Here is a 19126-nt window from a genome sequence, read left to right on the forward strand (position 1 = left end):
ATCATCAGATCTAGAGAGGACCTATTTTTGTGAAAGCCATGTTGACAATTACTCAGTAGTTGTTCAGTTTCAATGATCCAGCTGAGTCGACTGTGGATCATTTTTTCAAGAATTTTACCAAGGCAACTTGACAGAGAGATTGGCCTGTAACTGTTAGGATTGGAAGAATCTTTTCCAGGTTTCAAAAAGGCAAAACTGTAGCATGGTGCCAAGAGGTTGGATAAATATTTTCCAGGAAGATCCGGTTAAAGAAGACTAGCAGCATTTGTAAGTTTTGCTCATCGAGATGCTGCAGCATGACATAATATATGCCATCTGGCCCAGCTGCACTGTTTCGTGTTGTTCTGATGGCTTGTAAAAGTTCACAATATTCAAGAGGCTGATTATACGGAAGTGATAGTGAGGTTCTAAAGTTGATGGGCCTCTGTTCGGTGCAGGTCTTAATTTTTTGGAATTTCGGAGTGTAATTTGATGCAGCAGAGACTTCGGCAAAGGTTTTACCCAAGGCATTCGCTATATCTAGACGACAAGAGAGTTCTTGCCCATTGTATGAAAGAATTGGGGAAGGGATGTTTGGAAACTTCCCAGAAAGCTGTCTAATTTTCTTCCATATTAATCTGGAGTCGGTATTTCTGTTGATAGTACATGCAAACCGAGTCCAAGAATCTTTCTTGGCTTGCCTGTGAATGAACCGCGCTTTTGCCCTTAACTTCTTGTAACTAATTAAATTAACTGTCATTGGAAATCGACGGAATAAATTGAATGCTTGGAGAGGATGGAGTAACCTATGAGTCATATTGAGTTCTAGATTATACATTGTCTAAGGCTCGAAGGTATTCAGGACAACTGATATCCCTGACAGAATGTTTATAAATTCTTTTTCTTCCTCACACAATTACAGCAAGCAGGTGATTGATCCTTATTAGGGCATTTGGGGGAAAAAATTACCTTACCTTAAGTTGTCTAGGGATTTCAGTGTTAATTCCTTTGTCAGATGGTATAGCACCTGTTGAAATTATGTCATTTTGGGAAGCAGTCTCCACAAAAATGCCCTTGTTTTTAATCAACTTGGGAGACTACACAAATATCCTTCAAAGATGACTTCAAAACCTTAACTTCTTTAACATCGACACTGGATTTTAGTGTTGACATTAAAGAAATTGTTAAGGTTTTGATACAGCAGTATTAGGATCAGTATCAGCATTGATAGAATCAGCAACGAGGGTTGGAGACCGAACAGTATGTTCAACATCCAACCTTGAAGATGAAATGGTGGCAGACTTTTGCCCAAGTTTATCCAAATAAGTACCGCTGCATGGCACATTATGAACAGCTTGCAAAGAAGAGAAATTAAGAATACCGACAGTTTTTGTAATTCTTCCACAAGTTTTTTGTAGACTTCATTGTCGGTTATTAAATGACAATTTCAAGTTTACACCATCTCTCTGTAACAAACTTTATGAGAGCTTTAGTAACTCCATTCTACATATTATTTAGGAATTCATTAATTTGTTTGTAAATATGCCTTCTGTCAGGTGTCCAAAAAGGGAGATGGAGTTGAAGAAACAATTGACTCCAAAAGATTCTCTTTAACTTGAGGAGTCCTTGGCAAGAGGACTCCAAGTCCTCTTTAGCAGTCCTTGAGAGTATTATCAGCAGAATAAATTCTCTGCAAGCAGATTTCAAGAGAGGTGAATTTGTGAGGCTTCAGTAACATCTAAAGGAGACAAATCAGTTAATGGAGGAAATTCTTCCATTAACTGATTAACAAGGATGGTTTTCCATCCATTATAATACTTAGAATTAGTTACAAAAAAATGTGACCTTATATTACAATGCTAAGAAAAAATGGTATTAGCATTAGCATTAGTAGAGGCATATGATGCAAGAAAGCAAGCTTATTCAGCATCAGCCAAAAAAAAAAAAAAAAAAACCCCACTCCCATTTCACCCATCTGTTCGTTCCAAATACCTGTCCAGTTGAGCTTTAAATTTGTTTAGGCTATCAACTTCTACAACAAGTGATGGAAGTCGGTTCCACCAACCAACCACCCGCTGGCCAAAGGCAAATTTCCGCACATCTATCCGACATCCGTCCTTCCTCAATTTGAATTTATGCCCTCTGAGGTGATTATTCTGAGCAAGATGAAGAATCCCATTGGCATTGAGCATGCTCAAACCATTCAAAGCCTTATACGCCTCTATCAGATCACCTCGCCGGTGCCTAGTCTCCAGACTCTGTAATTTGCAAAACTTAAGCCTTTCTTCGTAAGAGCAACCCTTTGTTCCATTTACTAATCTTGTTGCCCTTCTCTGTACCCGTTCCAGCAGTTCTACATCCTTCTTGAAATGAGGCCTCCAGACCTGTATACAGTACTCAAGATGTGGCCTAACCATTGCCTTATACAAGGGAATAATCACCTCCTTATCCCTGCTAGAAAAATTCCTGTATATCATTGACAACACACCATGAGCTACTCTTGCAGCTCGTCTGCACTGCTCAGAGAACTTCATATCTGCCTGCACAATTACCCCCAGGTCCTTTTCATTCTCCACCACTGTCAGTGTAGTACCGCAGAGTTGATACGTTGCTCTGGGGTTACTGTTTCCCATATGTAGTACTTTACATTTGTCAATGTTAAACTTCATTTGCCACCTCTCAGCCCATCTGTTCAACCTTTCCAGATCCTGTTGCAGCAGCATAGCGTCAGTAGTGTCCTTAACGACCCTGCCAACCTTTGTATCATCTGCAAACTTGGACATTAAACTTGATATCCCATCATCAATATCATTCATAAACACCGAAAACAACAACGGACCCAACACTGAACCTTGAATAACTCCACTAATAACATTAGTCCACGTTGAGCAGTGTCCATTGATTACCACTCTCTGTCTTCTGCCACTCAACCAACCCCTTATCCATAGCAGCAATTTGCCTCCAATGCCACACTGCTCCAATTTGTGCAGCAGTCTTCCATGTGCAACAGTATCAAAAGCCTTTCTAAGATCCAAATATATAATATCAAAGTTATTCCCTGCATCCAGTTCTTTTGTGACTACATCATAGTATCCAATCAAATTGGTCAGGCAAGACCTGCCCTTAACAAAACCATGCTGCGTCTGAGCTATAACTGAATTCTTGTCTAGATGATCCTGCAGTGCTTCTTTAACCAATGCCTCCATTAATTTACCTGGAACAGAAGTTAAACTAACAGGTCTATAATTACTTGTGTCAGCCTTTGATCCTCCTTTGTGAATTGGGGTTACATTTGCACATCTCCAGTCTATGGGTACCTCCCCTGAGTCCAAAGAAGATCTCATAATTATGGCTAGGGGTTTGCATACTTCCTTTGCTGCCTCCTTTAATATAACTGGATAGATCCCATCCACCCCAGGTGCCTTTTTTATGTTTATCCTCAACAATCTCTCCTCCACTTTCCTCTCAGTTATTACAAAATCATCCAGCTCACTGCCAATGTTTACTTTACCTACATCATTCTCCTTCCTGAATAACTCCTTATGCGTGAATGTAGATGCAAAATAGTCGTTTAGATTGTTAGCCACCTGAGCAGGATCCTCAACTGTTGAACCATCAATATCCAGTGGACCAATCTGATTCATCCCTTTCCTTCTCGAGTTCAAATATGTAAAGAACTCTTTTCTGTTTTTCTTTGCATCCTTTGCCAAGGATTTTTCGTAGCCTGCCTTTGCCTGCCTAATCTCCTTTGTGACTTGGTTACAGACCAACTTATATCTATCATAGGCTTCCATGTCACCCATTAATTTGTACGTATCCCATGCATTTTTCTTCTCTGCCACATGTCTCATTAATTCATCTGACAACCATTTAGGCCTAAACCTTGAACAATATTTCTTAGTTGGTATGTAAAGCCTGGTAGCCTCCAAGATTAGTTCCTTGAATGCTTCCCATTTTGAGTTTGCTGTTGGTAACATCATCAGTTGGTCCCACTGTATAGAATTTAAATACTGTCTCAGACCATCATAGTCGCCTTTACGAAAACAAAAACCCTTCCCTTTACCTCTGATGGTAGTTACCTCCTTGAGTAAATCCCACTTCAACACACTGTGATCACTGCCACCTAGTGGTTCATTTATCTGCAGATTCTGGTATTAAGTATTAGGATGAGATCAATCAGTAGACATCAATAACAAAGATTTCTGATGTCACCATCATCAGAAGAAAAAGAATCCTCCTCATGGGCACCATGGAAAGAAGAGTCCTATAAAAAATTGCTATTTCTTCTAAAGGAAAGTACTAAATCACAATGACACCATAAACCAGCATCTTGTGAGAAATTAAATTTAGTTAAAAAAAAAAGGGTTTAGCTTTCTCCTGTGCCATATAAGTCAATTATTGTTTTTGCCATGTCTTCCAACATTTAGAAATCAGACATAAGACTAGGGGAAGCAGGGAAAATACCACTTTATAGCAGTGGGAGAAGAATAGGCAGATATCTTTTAGGCAATCATGTAGACCCATGGTCAGTGATCACTTTAGTATAGAGAGAGAGTACTTTCCTTTTTTTTTTTTTATTGTGTACTGCGGCTCCAACCAAACTATGGCAATACTGCAATGTTGCCATAGTGGTACCCACCCACCAATGAGAGGCCAAAAAGCTTTACCCACCCACCAAGAATATTACTTATTCTCGGTGGATACCAGGGTGGTATTCACTGAGAATAAGCACTATTAGTCTTCTCCACTGGTGAAGTGTTGCTTATTTGAGGTAATGCAATATCAGGTCAACTTGTTGTGAAGGCATTCACATGAGATATAACAAAAATTATGCCATTTCATCTACTTTGGTGATTTACTACAAACTAACACAATGCTATGCACTAACTTGTTTGATTAGGTAAGAATTACAGAAAATTACATTTAATTTTATTAATAACAATTAATGATAAATAACAATGAATGTACATTCATAAGTTAGACAGAACATGGAATTTCAACTGCAGATCAATAGGAGATATCATTCCTATCTGATTACAATACAGTTTACAGCATTCTGCTGATGATACCATCATTAAGTCCATGAGACAACTTCTAAGTTTAACTAATGTTGTGCATGTATTTGGAAGATAATAATTACATCTCCCAAGAGTATTCCAGCATGATTTACAGCAGTATGAGCAAACTACTGATGCTGTAGCTATACAGAGATCTTGGTGGGGGAAGGTGGACACTGGACATGGATTGGACCACATGAGATATTCATTGGGACTTGCAAGCCACATGGGACCTTCGTGGGAACTTGTGGACTACATGGTGGAGACTGTCATGGGAACTTGCAGTTGTACACATGAAATAATTATTCCTCCAAGGTTATTCCTCCTTCCCAGAACTTTTCAAATTATAATTTTAACAATACAGACTATTTTATCCATTGACATTTTTTCTATTTAATAAGTCAATTAGTATTTATCATTTACTTTTCAGAAAATATTCCTAGATAAAAAAAAAAAATCTTCCAAGGTATTTTTGAGGGCCACAAAATCCAGGAGTGCAACTGTCACTGCATTAAACTTGCTTTTATTATTTTTCTTCACATAAAAAATATAACATTCTGTTTAAACTCCATATGACTACATAGTTCACAAGAGTTTAGTTAATTATTTAAAAAGAATATTATTTTAAATTGCATTTAGGGATCCCATGGACTTGAATCACAGTCAACTCAAGTGTGTTAACTACAAATGTGTGAACAGCCTGGAAAGCAAGGTGACAGGTATTTCAGGCACTGCTATGGGTCATCATGGAACAAATGAATACACAGGCTGTGTTAGGGCGACTAAGAGTAAGAACACATGCAGTGCCAGGAGTACTGTAAATAAATTTGATGAATTTAAAATACTGAATAAGTTGTTGAATGCAGACATTGTAGGCATAGCAGAGCCGTGGTGTCACTCAGACATAAGTGATGCTGAATTTGAATATGGGAAGTACAATGTATACAAGAAGGCAAAACAGGACAGGAGAGGGGGGGGGGGGTATGATCTTAGTGAAGAATATTAAATCTAAGGCAGTGCGCATCAAATTGAAATGGGTGAAGAATGTAATGTTGAGTCAGTTTGGTGTGATATAAGCATTGGAAAAACAAAATTCAGTGTGTGTTATAGGCCTAATGACTGTGATGAGTATATACAATAAACAGCTATACAAGAAAATGGAGTGTGCCAGCAAACCAGATAATGGGGGGATTTTAACTTTCCAGATGTTGACTAGAATTTGTGGATTTGACACACACACACACACACACACACACACACACACACACACACACACACACACACACACACACACACACACAGTTTTCTACAGTAGCATTTTAATTTTAGAGGTAACAAGATGAAGACATACTCTTGATCTGGTTATCAGCAGTGATTCTTCATGCATTAAGCATTAATAATCTGTGATCACTAGGTGGAAATGATCACAGTGTACTAATGTGGAATTTAATTAAAGACAACTACTGTCAAGGGTAAAGGGAAAGGCTTCTGCTTTCATAAGAGTGACTAGAGGGGTCTCAGATAGTTTTTAAATTGTGTGCAATAGGACCAACTGATTCTGTTACCAACAGCAAATTCTAAATGGAAAGTATTTAGGGAAGTAATCAAAGAAGTTACTAGGCTTTTCATAGCAATGAAGAAATACTGTCCAAGGCTTAGACATAAATGGAGGTCAGATGAACTACTGAGACAAGATGCAGAGAAGAAAAGTGCATGGGATACTTATAAATTGTCAGGCGATACAGAAGTCTATGGTAGATATAAATTAGTTTGTAATCAAGTAACAAAGGAGGTTAGGCAAGCTAAGGCAGATTATGAGGACAGTTTGCAATGCGGGGCATTTGCCCCGCATTGCAAACTGGTACAATGGAAAGAGTTTTTTCAGTAGTAAATAAGTTGCGGATGTCAACAAAAAAAAAAAAAAAAAAACTGACCGTAGAAATGCTGAAAGCAATGCTACAAAATAATGAATTATTAAGAAAAATTAAGGTAAAAGTTATTAAGGAAAAATATATTTAATTATTTAACTTTCTCTTGTTTTTACTGTTAAAAAAAAGTATATTTTTATTATTAGTCTTATTTCACAGAAAAAAAACAACCTTTTTCATTAAACAAAAATGAAAGTCAATTAAAAAACAACCCCTCTAATAATTGTTTTTTTTTTTTCCCTTCTAATAACAACTATTTTTCTCAGTTCATGTCCATCTTCATGCTGTTCATCATGTAGCATAACATGAGGGGTACTTTACTGACTTAAAAAATAATATTTCAAAATTTTAATAATTTTTAATATCCTATACATTATATTTATTATCCTTTTTTTATTTGGTCTAAATTCAAAACATTGTTTTAAATTCAAAATGAAGACAGCTTCTCTACAAGAGAAAATCATGATAAGTTAGCATTTGTCCGATTTTACGAATATTAGCGGGTCTCGATTACACAAGTTGTCTGTCCAACTGTACTGAATTTCAGCCTTTCTTTGAGGGAAAAAAAAAAAAATATATATATATATATATATATAGGCTATATTTTTTTTTTTTTTTAAGAAGTGTGATATTTTATAAGTAGTTTAGTTCAAAGAAGTATATGTACTTAATTTATATTTTGTATGTGAATTTTTTTATAAATAAAAAATAAATTTAAAAAAAGTGTGTGTGTACTGTTTCTAGGAGGTTATAAAATTCTTTCTCCCCAATGCCCCACAGTGGAATACTAAGGATCTGGTCACTTTAACATTGGACCACTTGATGTTATGGGGGTTAACTGTCGATGCCCCTGCTCAGGCTGCTGACAAATTGAATAAATACTTTGCATGAAATCTTTAGGGTAAGGGATGCCAAAAGTTTTTTATGATGTTAAACTGTAACTAGGAGCTAAATGACTTTGCAATAACAGAAAGAAAAAATGGAGAAATTGTTGAGGATAGATATTAAAAAAGGGACAGATGGAATCAATCCAATTACAGTAAAATCTCGTTAATACAAACTCGGTTTATTCAAAGTACTCGTTTATATGAAGCACATACCATTCCCCCTGCAAAAGGATAGGCTTTTCTATGTAAATATATTCGTTTATTACAAAATTCAGTTAATATGTATTACAAAGTTCTTTTTCACCCCATGAGAAATAAATATTGTCATTTTGTATGTTTAATACAAATCTTGGCAGAGCGTTCCGATTATTGCGCCCGGTCACCTGGCTCCCTGCTTCCTGAAGGATGGCACTGATTTGTTAGAAATTACTTGTTAGACAAAACATAGAGGGACAGAATTAAGCCTGGAAATTAAACTAAAAATTATACAAGAGGCTGATAGGATGGAAAGAAGCAAAACGGTCATTGCAAAGGAATACAACATCCCTTTACATACTTTATCTACAATACTGAAAAACCGAAAAAGACTTTAAGTGTGTGACACTGGAGCAGCGATGAAAAACAGAAAAATTAATTCATGGTGCAAAACAAGAGGAGCTTGAAACAAAATTTTTCGAGTGGTACCAACAAATGCATGCATCTAATTAACCAATACTGTATCAGGTCCGAATTTCCAAAAAAGGCAAATTATCTAGCTCAGCAACATGAGATTAGTGACTTCAAATGCAGCAATGGCTGGCTCCAAAGATTTAAAGACAGGAATAATTTGGTTTCGCGAAATGTTTGTGGTGAGTCTGGATTAGTCGACAAAGAAAAGGCTACAGACTGGTTGTGTTCTGTATGGTCCATCCTTGAAAAATATGAGGCAAAGGATATTTTTAATCTTGATGAGACAGGTTTAATTTATAATCTGCTGGCAAACAAAACATTTGCTGTTCGAGGAGAGTCCTGTCATGGTGGAAAATTAAGTAAACAAAGACTCTTTGTTCTGTTAAGCTGCAATTCAGATGGCAATACAAAACTACACCCTCTTGTGATTGGTAAGTTTTTCATGCCAAGATGTTTTAAAGCAGTTAACCAATTTCCCTGTGATTATGAGACCAATAGCTTGGCTTGCGGTCAAAATTTTTCAGCCTTGGTCATCAAAATTGGACAGAAGATTGGCTTCAGAAAAAAGGAACATTTTGATGATTCTAGACCATTGTACAGCACATCCTGCCAAGACACTTAAGTTGACAAATATATGGCTGTTGTTTTTACTCCCCAATACCAGTTTAATGCAACCACTGGATCAAGGCATTATTTATAACCTCAAGAGAGCATATAGACCCCTCCTGATAAGGTACTTGATCCACAACATAGGAGGGAACAATTTGTAACCAAATTGGAATGTCTTGGATGCTATCCGTAATCTTGTTATTGCTTGGGAAAGTATTACATCAAGTGTAATAATCAACTGCTTCAGAAAGAGTGGCTTTGGAGAGAAAATCGAAAAACATGCCTTGAATGGGTTGAGCACAAGGACTGAATTCTGATGGGATCCTTCCACTTGTTCAGATTATGAACCTAAGGGGGCATAAATTTAAATTAAGAAAGGACAGATGTAGAATAGATGTGCGGAAATTTGTCTTTATCCAGCGGGTGGTTAATTGCTGGAACAAACTTCCATCTGTCGTTGTGGAAGTTGATAGGTTGAATAAATTTAAGGAGGAACTGGACAGGCATTTGGAAGGAATGGTGTGATTTTTTTTTTTTTTTGGCTGATGCTGCATAAGCTCATACACTTGCTTTCTTGCATCATATGCCACTACTACTACTACTACATGGTCCAGCAGACGAATGTGATAGCAACAGTGAGGAAAGGTGGAATTTGAATGAGCATATGGATTTTGTTGGCAAATTTGAAGACTCTGTGAAGGTGGATGATGAAGTTGCTACCACTGCAACGCCAACACCAGAAGAGCTGCTGGGTACCAAACAAAATGATGTTTTTGTTACCAGCAACAGCAAAAGTGAAGAAGTGCACACACACTGCCATTTAAAAAAGATGCCCAAAATGCATTGAACATAATAGAGAATGCGTTGGTCTGCAGTAACGTTGATAAATAAACAACTATTGCATTTCATAATGTCTGTGCTATAGTTAAAAATGCATATAGGACAAAAACTGTGCAAACAACATTGGATTCTTTTTTTAAATTGGATTAATTTATTAAAAAGTTAATGGTTTGTATGTCTCCTTTTATATTAAGATTGTAATTCTTTTTACTGTGATACTAAAATATTGTATATATCAAAATATATATTGTACAATACTTTAATTTCTGTTAATATTGCTTTTCTTTTAGTTTATCTTACAAATAAAATAAAAAATATTTAAAAAATATGTTATTCCTAGTATTGTATTGTTAGTAAGGCTTTTGTTTTTATTTAATTTTTATTATTTTATTTTATTATTCTTAGATATACAGTATGTACCAAAAAAAAAAAAAAGTAAAATTTTGACACTTTGGGGGACCTCGTTACTATAAACCTCGTTATTACAAAATGTGCAAATTTAGGTCCCTTGAACTTTGTATAAACGAGTTTGTTTGTTATTTGGTTTTTAGGAGCATTAGCAACTAAGGCCATATTGGTCCGGGGATATGCGGTGGTCATTCCCTGACCTTTCCGCATCCTCCGTATTTGGTGGTCATGGGCTCAAACCCCAGTCTAATTTTGTATAAATGAGATTCCACTGTATATTAAAAGAGGCAGCAAAGGAGGTAAGCAAAACCATTAGCCATAAGCCATAGTTATGGGAGCATCCTTGGATTCAGGGGAAGTCCCTATGGACTGGAGAAGTGCAAATATATCCCAAATTCATAAAGAGGGATCATTACCGTAGAGAGAATTGAATGTTCCAGGTATAACTGAATAGATATGATATAAAGTTAATATTGGTAGAACAGTACGAGAAATTTACCTCAATATGATAAGTAGAATACTTCCACATGATACTCTCCAGAAATTAAAACGAATAAAAGATTAACGCAAAATGATTACAGTAAAAAATCAATTGAAAATAATTTAAAAAAAACAATTAAAAATTAATTTAAGAAGTTTAATTAATTTTTAATTTTTTTTTGAATTTTTAATACATTTTTAATTGTTTTTAATTGACTTTTTACTGTAATCATTTTGTATTAATCTTTAGTTTTAATTTCTGGAGTATCATATGGAAATGTTCTACTTTATCATGTTGAGGTTAATTTTTCTATTATTTTTCTACAAATATTGATATCAACATAGAACATATTGAGCATCATAGCTCTATTATATACTATAAGATACAAAGTTAAGTTCTGAGGTACCTGCAGTTTACTAAAGTTGAAAAAAAAAAAAAAAAAAAAATACAATCACGTTATGTACATAATTTGAAAAATTTTAATGATTAGCTAAAATTACTGGGGATGAAATCAGCAAACAAAAGTTTCCTGATTACTCAGCTACTATTGATCAAAATTTATAAGTTATATATGTAATGCTTACAGTTTTTTTTTTTTTAAACTTTACTCATAATATCTTTAGTACAAACATACCTCAATTCTTTTCTCATAATTTTTGCCTAAGATTATCCTCTGAACATAAATGTTTGGAACATGGACATGTTCTGAAGGTATTTCTCCAATTTCTACAATCTCTTCTACCTACATTATTTTTGGATAAAATAAAATTCTCAATATTTGACCTGTGAAAAAACAATAAATAAAATTAAAGAAATGGTTGGAAAAATAAAGACTACCAATAATTTCAAAGCCAAACAAGGGCTGTTGTCAGATGAGATCAATTACATTAAAAATGGAATGGAATAAAATAATATGATATGATGGAATGAAATACTTGTCCCCTTCACTTTCAAATAAAGTAACATATCATCAATAAGAAACATTTGCTGGTTAAAGTACATGAGATATTTTAAAAGCAGGAAAAAAAAAAAAAAAAAACAGAATAAACTTACAAAAAAACCAAAAACAATACAAATAAAAAAAAAAATATATATATATATATATATATATTTAATATGAACAGTCTACCTGAAACTTAATATTACACTCATGAGTTATAAAGAAAACAATTATATTCACTTTTTATAAAACATTAAAAGACTCATATCAACTAATAATACCTCAGCAATTGTGATCTTTGCTGCCTTGCTCATTGGAGGATTGAAATTAGCTGCTGTATGCCTAAAACAAAAAAGCCCAAGAAAATAGAGGACATGAATAAAAAATAAAAGTATCTTATGAAACAAAATTAAATTATAAGAATACAGAATGGTTGCATGTACTTAAATTGTCTTGGTATAGATTAAAATTGAAACACTATTTACATTTATATTACACTTATATGTATCAAAAACTAACCCAAGATAAGAGATGAATCTGTTTCCCTAGAATCTGAACATTTGCATCATGATGATTTCTTTAACAGCATAATGCTACTTGGTAACAAGACAAATTGCATGTATGTGCACAGTAGTTGAATTGAACCAACACATAAAAAATGGAATTTCAGCTTACACCATCATTCTTCACAAAGGTTTAAGTGAATCTCTAAATCCAGAATCAATGAGGCATACAGCACAATGTTAAAAAAAAAAAAAAAAAAAAAAAAAAAACAGCTTTAGAACCAGTCTCACCCATAAACATTGTTTATGTGGGTTTAGTAGATAAGTGAATTTCTGGAATCAACTACTAACTCTTTGTAATTGTATCTATGTAAATCTATGTTTCAGTATTATCTAGTAGTTAATAGAGTACTTGCTTCATTTCACCACATGATTTTCTCACAAGACTGTTCATAAAACATATGTGAATGATCCATCTTGTGCCATTACCAATTCAGTGGTTGTGAATTGGGCAACTTTAATGATTTTGGCAACATCAAAATCATTAAAATGTCAGGATCGGGCAAAGACACTGCTATGAAGTTCAGAGAATTGTATAGGGCACATGAATGTTTATAAAATGTAAGCATATTACAGCACTGAACAAGCAAACCCAGGAAGCAGCTTTATTAAACATTTTTCAGACCATGACAGTGAAGAAAATTACTGCACTATACCTTGGAAACAATTAATTCCAAATCTTTTCACACTGACAATTGATATTTATTGTATTTTTGATTAGTTAGTGTATTAATTTGTGTTTAACAAATAGATTAAATAGGCTTAGTGGCTTTCGTTAGCTTATTTTTTAAATTCAGCTAGTGATTTTGTAAGTTATAACTCGCTACTCCTACCACTACCATAGCAGTGTTTTTGGCGGGAATATTGTAGCATAACCAGTAGCTCAGAAGAATAGTAAGGTTTAAATTATAATAAATAAGTCTTTTGAATGGTTTTAATCACCTTTTGGGCATATAACTCTTGTATTTTTTGATTAGTTAACATATTAATTTGTGTTTTACAAATAGATTAAACAGGTTTAGTAGTGTTCATTAGTGTATTTTTTTAAATTTAGCTAGTGACTTTGTTACAACTCACTACTCTTACCACTATCGTATTAGTGTTTTGGCTGGAATATCATAGCATAGAAGAATAGTACGGTTTTAATTGTAATAAAAAAGTATTTTGAAGGTTTTAATCACTTTTTGGGCATATATCTTTTGTATTTAATTAAGGATATAACTAATTTAGAATTGTGATTGTTACAGTAAGGTGTAACTTGATAACATATATCTTGAATATGATAGCTAAGGTATAATGTAAAACTATATAGTGGAATACATATTACTGCATTAGCTTAGTATTAATATTGTATAGTCAAATATAGTATAGTAAATTAATCAAATAAATTTATTAACCTTATTAATTTTCAATGTTAATTAATTAAATCATATTTAAACAGAAATCATGCCCCAGACTAGAGCAGCAAAGCAACATTCACAAAGCAGGGGAGTGCTGTGGCTCAGGAGAGAACCGAAGGGGGCAATTCTCCAATGCATCACAGCCTAAAGAAATGTACAACTTGTGAAATGTTTGCAGACCTTTCTGGGACGGGACACGATGGTGCCAAGGATAGGAAGGGAGGAGGGGTTATGCTATTAGTTAAGAAATACATAAAATCCAAGGAAGTGAAGCCAGTCGACATTGCTGGACAGTGCAGTGTCGAGTCAGTTTGATGTGACATAAGCATTGGGAGATCAAAATTGAGAGTAGGAGTGTGCTATAGGCCTAATGACTCTGATGAGTATAATAAGAAACTGTACGGGGAAATAGAGTATGTGTGCTTGAGGTAAGCAGTGTGAAGAAGTTAGGCACCAACTCAGAATTGTTATGGGCCTTTATGGAAACTTGAAGAACGGGGTAGATCCCCTCGAAGGACTTAAATTTGGGGACCCATCAAGCTTTCAGCTGCCCACATCAATGCCAGAGCTTGCACATGATCATAAGGCAACACAGCGGAAACCTTCAAGGCAGAATGAGCTGGTCCCACAGGAGCCAGTTACTGTCGGTGACTATTGTCAGGGAGATGGGAAATATACTGTGCAAAAAAGATAGGTGGAATGTGACCAGGGTGTCTGCTAGGAGCAAAAGTTGATGGCGTAGAGCAGATATCATCTTTTAAAGGCACAAAGAGTGATATTGTTGTACACATTGGCACAATGACATTAAGAGTAGAAAATCTGAGGACTTACTTAACAAGTACAGGTTAATGTTGAAAAAAAGTTACGAGTTAGGAGTAAATTTGAAAGTGTCTGCAATTCTGACCAGACATGATAGGAGGGATTTTATGATGACAACCTTGTCAATCAATTCGGCCCTGTAGAGATTGTGCAAGGTTCATGGGGTAAAATTTTTCTCAGTGTGGTCTGTGCTTATTAACATGAGAGATTGTTTCTACAGGGATAGGATACACTTAAATAGAAAGAGGGCAAGAATATTTACTGATGCTATTAAGGCAGTGTTAGGTGGGTCGGAAAACTGCTAGCTTTGGGAGATTCACAGACTAACAGAGTAACGGCAGTCACAGGCAGAAGTGAAGGTGATTCTTGCACTGCTTCTAATGGAATGAGCAGCAGCCTGAAAAGCAAGGTACTGGGAATTTCAAGGGGGAGTCATCATGGAAGAAGTAAATACATGGGTTGTGTTAGGGTAAATAAGAGTAAAAATAGGTTTACGTATATTTGCATGTACACCAATGCTAGGAGTATAGTAAATAAATTTGATGAATTTGGGTGCTTGTCAAGACATCAAAAGTGGATATTGTTGGGATATCAAAGACGTGGCTCCACAAAGATATAAGCAGTGCAGAATTGGAATTTGGAGAGTACAATGTGTACAGAAAGGATAGACAGGACAGGAAGGGAGGAGGGATTATGCTGTTAGTTAAGAAACACAAATTCTAAGGAAGTGCATCCAATTTACATTAACGACAAGGCAATTCTGAGTCAGTGTGGTGTGACATATGCACTGGGAAAGGAAAAATGCGAGTAGGTGTGTGTTATAGGCCTAATGAATGTGATGAGTTTTTTTTTTTTTTTTTTGGTAGTTGTTGGCGCATTGGCTTCTGTAGCCATAATGCACCTCCCAAGGTTTTTGCAGTACACTGATCCAAGCCCGAGGCAGGATTCGAACCCGCGACCTTTGGGTTGCCAGGCAGGCACTTTACCCACCCAGCTAGCCCGGTCGGCTAAAGTAAAGTGCAGCCATTATCAACCCACTGCAGGATGGAAGCCTCCTCAACAATTCATGCTGAGGGAAGTGGACCATAATCTGCCACGCTGGTCCAGTGCGGGTTGGCAGATCGACCATATTCAGCAGTCAGGGGCTTGAACCCCGGTCTACTCGGAGAGCGTGCGCTACTGCACTCCCGCTCCTGACCACTCAGCTACGGAGGCCGTTCCTAATGAATGTGATGAGTATAATGAGCAATTCTGCAATTAAACCAGAATATATTATAATGGGGGATTTTTACTTTCCAGATGTTGACTGGAACTTGTGGAGTGGTCACTCGCACACTAGAAGACTTTTGTGGATTTACTGGATGACTGTTTTCTACAGCAACATATTTGAGAGGCAACCAGAGGGAGTAATACTCTTGACCTGATTTATCAGCAGTGATTCTTCATGTGTTAATAATCTGCAGATAAAGGAACCACTAGGTGGCAGTGATCACAGTGTACTGATGTGAAATTTACTTAAAGATGTAACTATGATCAAGGGGAAAGGGAAGGGTTTTTGTTTTCGTAAAGGTGACTACAGAGGTCTAAGACAGTTTTTAAATTCTATAGACTGGGATCAAATGATGATGTTACCAATGGTGAATTCTAAAGCTTTCAGGGACTTACTCTTGGAGGCTATTAGGCTTTTCATACCAACAAAGAAATACTGTTCAAGGTTTAGGCCTAAACGGATATCAGATGAATTAATGCAGCTTGAGGCAGAGAAGAAAATTGCATGGGATGCATATAAATTATCAGGCAACACAGAGGCTTTTGGCAGATATAAGCTAGTCTGTAATCAGGTCACAAAGGAGGTTAGGCAGGCAAAGGCAAATTACGAAAAATCTTTGGCAAAGGATGCAAAAAAATAACCAGCAAAGAGTTCTTTACTTATATAAACTCTAGAAGGAAAGGAATGAATCAGATTGGACCACTTAACATAGATGGGTTGGCTATTGATGATCATGCTCAGGTAGCTGATAAATTGAATGAGTATTTTGCATCTACATTCACACATGAGGAGTTATTAAATGAGGGGAGTGCCGGAGGTTTATCAAACAAACAGGGAGCTAAGTGATTTTATAATAACAGAGCAAAGTGGAGGAGAAATTGTCGAAGTTAAACATAAAAAAAGGCACCTGGGGTGGATGGGATCTATCAAGTTATATTAAAGGAGGCGGCAAAGAAAGTAAGCAAACCCTTAGCCATAATTATGAGAGCTTCCTTAGATTCAGGGGAGGTCCCCATGGACTGAAGGTGTGCAAATGTATCACCACTTCACAAAGGAAGTTCAAAAGGTGACAAATAACTAGTTTGTCACCTTGCGTTCCGGGAAAATAATGGAATCACTGATTAAAGAAGCATTGCAGGATCATCTAGACAAGACTGCAGTAATAGTTAAGACACAGCATGGGCTTGTTAAAGGGAGATCTTGTCTGACCAATGTGATTGGATACCATGATGTGGTCACAAAGGAACTGAATGCCAAAAATACTACTAATATCATATACTTGGATTTTAGGAAAACATTTGATACTGTGGCACATGGAAGACTACTGTAAAAATTGGAGCATGGCATTAAGGGCAAGTTGCTACAATGGATAAAAGGATGGTTGAGTGGGAGAAGACAGAGAGTGGTTATCAATGGACACTGCTCTTCATGGACTAATCTTATTAGTGGAGTCCCCAGGATTTGGTGTAGGATGCATTGTTGTTTTCTGTATTTATAAATGATATAAATACAGATAGGTCACTGTTGAAAACAGCCGTGAATAAGAGTTGAATTTGAAAGTGTCTGCAATTCTGCCCAGACACGATAGGCGGGAGTATATGATGAGAGCCCTGTCGATCAATTCGGCCCTGGAAAGATTGTGCAGGGCTCAAGGGGTAGAATTTTTTTCAGCCTGATCTGTACTTGTTAACAGGAGAGACTGCTTCTACAGGGATGGGATACACTTAAATAGAAAGGGTGCAAGAATGTTTGCTGATGCTATCGAGGTAGTGTTAGGGGGGGTCGGAAAACTGCTAGATTGGGGGGGATATAAGGACTAATAGACTAACAGTAGCCACTGGCAGAGGTGAAAGTGATTCTTGCACTGCTTCTATTGGAATGAGCCGCAGCCTGGAAAATAAGAAGCAGGATATTTCAGAGACTGCTGGAAATCATTGGGGTACAAATAAACACATAGGGTTGTGTTAGGGTAGCTAAGAATAGAAACAGGTGCAGGTATACTTGCGTGTACACCAATGCTAGGAGTTTAGTAAATAAATTTGATGAATTTGAGGTATTGCTCAAAACATCAAAGGCAGATATTGTTGGGATTTCAGAGACGTGGTGTCACACAGATATAAGGAATGCAGAACTGGAATTTGGGAGTACAATGTCTACAGAAAGGATAGACAGGATAGGAAGGGAGGAGGGGTTATGCTATTAGTTAAGAAATACATAAAATCCAAGGAAGTGAAGCCGGTCGACATTGCTGGACAGTGCAGTGTCGAGTCAGTTTGGTGTGACATAAGCATTGGGTGATCAAAATTGAGAGTAGGAATGTGCTATAGGCCTAATGACTCTGATGAGTATAATAAGAAACTGTATGGGGAAATAGAGTGGGCCAGTAAATCAGAGAGTCTTATAATGGGGGATTTTAATTTCCCAGATATTGACTGGAATTTGGGGGCTGGTCATTCACACACTAGCAAGGCTTTTGTGGATTTATTGGATGATTGTTTTCTACATTACCATGTTCGGGAGGCAACTAGAGGGAGTAATACTCTTGATTTCATTATCAGTAGTGATTCTTCATGCATTAAGAATCTGCAGATAAATGAACCACTAGGTGGCAGTGATCACAGTGTGCTGAAGTGGGGTTTACTCAAAGAGGTAACTACCATTAGGGGTAAAGAGAAGGGTTATTGCTTCCGTAAAGGCGACTACGATGGACTGAGACAGTATTTAAAAATTCTATACAGTGGGACAAAATGATGATGTTACCAACAGCAAATTCAAAATGGGAAGCATTCAAAGAACTTATCTTGAAAGCTACTAGGCTTTACATACCAACTAAGAAATACTGTTCAAGGTTTAGGCCAAAGTGGATGTCAGATGAACTAATGAGACATAGGGCAGAGAAGAAAAATGCATGGGATACATAAAAATTAACACATGACACAGAAGTCTATGTAGATACAAGTTGATCTGTAACCAAGTTACAAAGGAGGTTAGGCAGGCGAAGGCAGATTACGAGAAATCTTTGGCAAGGGATGCAAAGAAAAACAGCAAAGAGTTCTTTACTTATGTAAACTCTAGAAGGAAGAGGATGAATCAGATTGGTCCACTTGATATCGATGGGTCAACTGTTGATGATCCTGCTCAGGTAGCTAACAAACTGAATGAATATTTTGCATCGACATTCACACATGAGGAGTTATTCAGCGAGGGGAATGCCAGAGGTGTATTCAACTCTGGCAGTAAGCTAGAGAATCTTGTAATAACTGAGAGTAAAGTGGA

General features: G+C 36.3%; 1 protein-coding gene across 1 annotated transcript in view; it reads right to left on the bottom strand.

Annotated features, from left to right (window-relative positions):
* SCOT (Succinyl-CoA:3-ketoacid CoA transferase) overlaps positions 1-19126 on the bottom strand; it is a 180886-nt gene that overhangs the window by 106941 nt on the left and 54819 nt on the right. The window contains exons 7-8 of the mRNA XM_090379500.1: positions 12080-12140; positions 11493-11600 (exon numbers count right to left, since the gene is read on the bottom strand). Of these exons, the coding sequence (XP_090235626.1) occupies positions 11493-11600; positions 12080-12140 (169 nt within the window). The remainder of the gene's footprint in view (positions 1-11492; positions 11601-12079; positions 12141-19126) is intronic.

Source organism: Mastigoproctus giganteus, chromosome 8 (assembly GCF_048544385.1).
Source record: "Mastigoproctus giganteus isolate SK-2022 chromosome 8, ASM4854438v1, whole genome shotgun sequence".
NCBI classification, from domain to species: Eukaryota; Metazoa; Arthropoda; class Arachnida; order Uropygi; family Thelyphonidae; genus Mastigoproctus; species Mastigoproctus giganteus.